The 5,192-nt window shown below is 39.8% G+C and overlaps 1 protein-coding gene across 1 annotated transcript in view; it reads right to left on the reverse strand.

Moving 5' to 3' along the window:
* The window catches only part of UNC5D (unc-5 netrin receptor D), a 345,871-nt gene that overhangs the window by 39,165 nt on the left and 301,514 nt on the right, over positions 1-5,192 (reverse strand). The window contains exon 14 of the mRNA XM_004696203.4: positions 4,091-4,240. Coding sequence (XP_004696260.2) covers positions 4,091-4,240 — 150 coding nt within the window. The remainder of the gene's footprint in view (positions 1-4,090; positions 4,241-5,192) is intronic.

Raw genomic sequence — 5,192 nt, forward strand, 5'->3', positions numbered from 1 at the left:
GGAGGTGAGCACACAATGATATGATTTTTTGTTCTTCGATGCCTGATAACTGATCCCTTCAGCACCTCGTGATCACACAGGGTGGCATGCTTCTTTCATCTGGGTTTTGTTGCTTCTGAGCTAGATGGCCGCTTGTTTACCTTCAAGCCTTTAAGACTCCAGATGCTATATCTTTTGATAGCCAGGCACCATCAGCTTTCTTCCTCACATTTGCTCATTCACCTGCTTTGTCTTCAGCAGATGTGTCGGGAAGGTGAGCGTCATAGAATGCCAATTTAATAGAAGAAAGTATTCTTGCATTGGGGGAGTACTTGAGTGGAGGCCCATTTATTTTTTTTATAAAGTCACTTTGTATGGAATTCTTCAATGCAAATAATTGTAATAGATCTGTGGGCAATAGGGATTTTTGCCAAATTTAGCTGGGAAATTGGTTTGTACTTTTTCTTTTGTTTTTTGCTTTTCCTCTAACTGACTTTGGACTCATTGTCATGTAATAAAATTACACTGATTTTAGAGCTAGCAAAAGCAGAATGTCAGGTCTAACTTTAAGCAAGCGTATATCTTCTGGGCTGGATTTGAATCCTGGGTGATGTTTACCCTCCTAAAAAGTATAATGTTGATCTTTTATTTTAAAGTTTTCTATGGTATCACTTGCTAAATTTTCTGTTCTCTTCTTTTTTCTCTCCTAAAAATATTGGAAGAAAGCTAAGAGAGTAATTGCTCACTGTTGAGAGAATCTTTCCTAACCGAAATACAAGACAACCTAGAATAGAACTCCTCTTTCTCTTTCCATTCCAATATATACAATCAAAACATTTCTTAAAAGTCTGATTTTGACAATATTAAGAGTCCATTTTATTGTTGGCTTGAGAAGCAACTGCCAATAGTGCTCACCAAAACACTAAAACCAGAAGATTTAGAAGCACTGTGATTAGTATGTTTTCAGGATAACCATTTTTGCTTTCATGTATTAAAGCACACACCTAGACCACACACACAAGATGCTGACTGCACTGGGAGGAATTGTGTGGAAAGATATAGGGGAGGACACAGTGTAGTAAAGTTATGGGTGTTTAAAGAATTCTGGAAATGTTTTCATTTTGATTCCCATTATAATTAGGTTCCTAGCAGATGGAGAGAATGTAAATCACATCTTAGCAGGAGATAGACACTGGGTTCTCCAAGACATGTAGCATGCTGAAAAAGACAGCTCCATTTATCCTAGGGAGGTGACAGCCTGACTGTGTTTCCTGGGATTTAAAAAATAAATTAATACTTTTTTGTATACTGTTTACTACAGTTTCCTCATACACAGTCGGCTAAGTATAAAGAGAAACGTGACTAAGTAGCTTTTTGGCCCCAACAACCTCTTAAAGCAGAGTTATTTATCTCTTCTTACAGGAGAGCTGCTAATTCTGAGCAGAGCACAGTGCCTTACTTATCCCTAATTATGTAGAGTCTTAAAGCCCAAGAAGAAAACAAGAAACACTATTTCACAAATTACCAATAATCCCTGAAGACTGAAACCAAGAAGATGCAAAATCCTGGCGATCCCCGTAGCTGTTGGCTCTCATCACACACCTCTGGACCCAATCTTGAACTCTCAGCATTATTAAAACCTTGTTCGTGATGTTTGTTGATGACACATTTTAGGAACCAGGTGGCAAGCATTTTAGGGGTTGGGTACATCTGAGGTCGAGCCCTACATGGGTAAATCTATATTTCACAGGAGAAAACAGGTATGTTTCTTGGGAGTATAGAGTTTGGGTACCAAGCCTAATATGGTGAGTCTCAGAATCCATCATTTGAAGGGAGGGGAAGCCATGGGAATGAGATAACAAACTATGCGAGGGGTCTTCTCTGCATCGAGCTGAGAGATGACAGGGAGAATTGTTGGTTGGAGGGGAGACCTATAAGTGATCTCAGAAAGAATGCGATTTTCTGTCTCCACAATAGCTCTCTGGGATAACAAGAAGAAGGCTCTGTTAGTTCCTAACCACTAAGCCCTAATGAAAAGCCATTTTCTATTATCCACGCCAAGTTTGTCAGTGCACATGATGTTCTACATGAGGTTCAAGCAGGCTGAACTCAAGCCCTCCCCAAAGTGCTTGTTTCTAATGCCTGCAGCAAACACAGCATGGCCATTAAGCCAAACGCAATACGCATTCACACCAGCTGGAGGGTTGCAATGATGACAGGGCAAGGAAATTGGTGGTTGGGGATGGTGAAGAGGAAGGAGGAACAGAGCAGAAAGAGGTTCCTGGGTAAGAAAAATGAAGTGAAATGACAACTCAGTGGGCAAGCCTTCTGGTGCAGAGAAAATTAAATTGTTTCTCAGCCTTCCAAGACTCATTCAAATTATACTCAATTACAAAAGGCAAATATTTATACACATTCACAACCTCCTTGCTCTCCAGCTCATCCTGGGCAGTGAAATGTGTGCGGTTTTCTCACAAGCCAATGCTCTCCGGGATGGGCTGTCCCTGTGGCATCTTAGGAAGTCAGAAGGCACTTAGTCCTCCCAGTGTTTGCAGGCTCAACTCACTTCGGAATCCCTGGTGTTAAACTTATTGTTTAAGTGCTGCTCCAAGAGAATGGCTCCTTCATCTGATTTTTTTTTATCTCTGGGCAATAAACTTAATAGTTACTTTGGACTGATGCGGGCACATTAGATCCAGTGAAGTAAGGCCCTTATAACCTATAAAGATTAATAAAGAGACATTTGCATGACTATCAGGACTTGTTTTAACGACACCCTGAAGTTCCATTTAGGCTAGAAACTTTGAATACTGCTTACTGGAAAACAGAGCCAGCTAGATCTTGAATATCATAAACAATACATTTATTCATAGAAAATATCCCTCCATAAGGAAATGTGCTGAATGTGCCACAAAAGAAGAAAAAGTCTGTGATCATGAGAGGTGTTCATGTTGCTTTGAATGCACCCACACAGCACAGAGAGGGGTGATTCCCCAGGATAACAAGAAGGCTGAAAAAGTAAATAGAAAAAGGCAGGCATGTCCAACTTGAAAATTCTGAATTTTAGCAGTTGAAAAGATTAGTGGTTCACCTTTCTTCTAACTCTCCTGCCGCAATCAGGATTTTCTCTTTGTGGTTTGGCTGGTTCCCATTCTGACAGGCTGGCCTGCCTTGTGTATTAAAAACAACACCACCAGGATGGCAGCAAGGATGGAAAGGTTACGAAGCCCACAGGGCTTGGCGGGTTATGCTGATGGGCAGAACAAAGAAGTCTGACACCCTCCGTGATTCCAGATCAATATGAATCCACCAGAAGCTTCTTCAGAGCTTTAGAAACATCCTGTCACACGAAGCGCAGGTGCCTCTGGCTTAAGAAACTATGGCCTGTCAGTTGGCTCCTTACGATGACAATACATATAACCTAAGCAGGAATGCTCATGGAATTTAGGGTAGGGTCACAAATTGATAAGAGTGTAGTGAAACATCTGCTAAAATGGTGCACAGAGACTAGAAGTCACCCTAAAACAAACAAACAACAATAACAACAACAGCAACAAAGCCTCCAATACAAAGGCTGTAGACCGTAGTATATAAATATTTTTACTTGTAAAAAGGTTCTAAAGAATTATTCTACCTTTGCTCCTCAGTATATAATTTCTTCTTCCCATCTTGCCTAGCCTTAGCGCTCTTACTCAAAATCTTGACTCTGAAGCACACTCTCACGAGGTTTCTCATTAAAAGAGTATCTTAGAATGAACCGCCTTTGATTCATGACTGACAAACTGAGTGCTAAAGTGTTAAGTTGTCATCTTCCACTTACATCAAGCAACCATACAAAGGGGGAGAGGAGAAATGTCTTGTCACCTGACATGCATGCACCTTTCCCCTACCTGTTAGAAACTTCCGAATATAAGCCAATATGCTTCATTTTACGTGTGTGTGTATGTGTATATGTATGTGAGACCTACACTGTTACAATTCGGTGACTGTTTTGAAAGTGAAAGCCACACTTACAAAGGCCGGAGAATATCAAGAGGATTCTCACCAGAGGTGGTGACACACTTGCTGGCTAAAGTAATGCTGTTTCTTTAGCAACCCATTGGGCCAGTACCTGGCATGCAGTGAATGGTTTGATTCTCCAGAGAAAGGGGGGGATATCGAGGACGGAGATCTGCAGACTGAAAGTATTCCCTTTGAAATGCAGCAACTTTGGTTCTTCCAGTAGCTGTCCACCTTGATGCCTTTCATCGGAAACCACCTCCTACAGGAGGAAACAAGAAGCAAAATAAAAGTCCAGTGAAATGTCCAGTTTCTTACACATATTCTATTATATCTAGAATTATGTCTATTATGTCTACACATATCTATAATTATAAGAGATAATTATATATATTCTCCACCAGTTGTCTTACAAATGGACAAACAGCATAATGGGCATGCACGTCTTTTCCATCCCACATTATTGCAAGATCAGAACTGAGGACTGGAAAACAGACCAGGATTGGGCCCAAAAGGAACAACTCTTCCTGATGTTGAGTGTTAGGGTCGCTCTGAGTGGGAAGTGACCCCGCGGCAGTGAGTTTGAGGTTTTTAGAGCGTGCCTTTCTTTGAAAAGGAAAGACTTCCACCTTCTCAAGCAAATTAGTTTTGTGTTTGTTGAGTTTCCACAGCTGTGTGAATTTCATTCTGATATGACCATAATCAAGAAAAGTGTTTCTATTGAAACTAACATGTCATTATATTTCACACTAAAGGTAGAACTGTCCCCTCCCATTCTAATTCAATTGCTCACCACTAACACTGGTATTAGCTGGTATTTAGTAATTCCTTTGCCTTAAAACAATTGCTACTGAGTGCAATTTATTTAAAATTAAAAATATGCTTATTTTTAATAATGCAAATAAAATAAATATATCAGAAGGCCAAGAATAATTAAGCTTTACCTCAGGAGAAAGAAATCAAATTCCTGAGGTAAACACTCTTGAACCTCTCACTGAAAAGTCTTGGTAATTATATTGAATAAAACACAATCACCTATATTCTAAATTGGTTCCAATTTTGTGGTGCTCAGAATCACACTGGGGAGATAATAGGATATGTGATAAAACAGAAGATGATACTATAATATGTAAAATGAGAGACTAAAGGGCAACATTTTTAGTGTGATTGGTGATCTGCTTAAATTCATTCTTAAAAATCAAGATTAATTGATT

Source organism: Echinops telfairi, unplaced genomic scaffold (genome assembly GCF_000313985.2).
Source record: "Echinops telfairi isolate 266 unplaced genomic scaffold, ASM31398v2 ScPeMD7_9;HRSCAF=40, whole genome shotgun sequence".
NCBI lineage: Eukaryota > Metazoa > Chordata > Mammalia > Afrosoricida > Tenrecidae > Echinops > Echinops telfairi.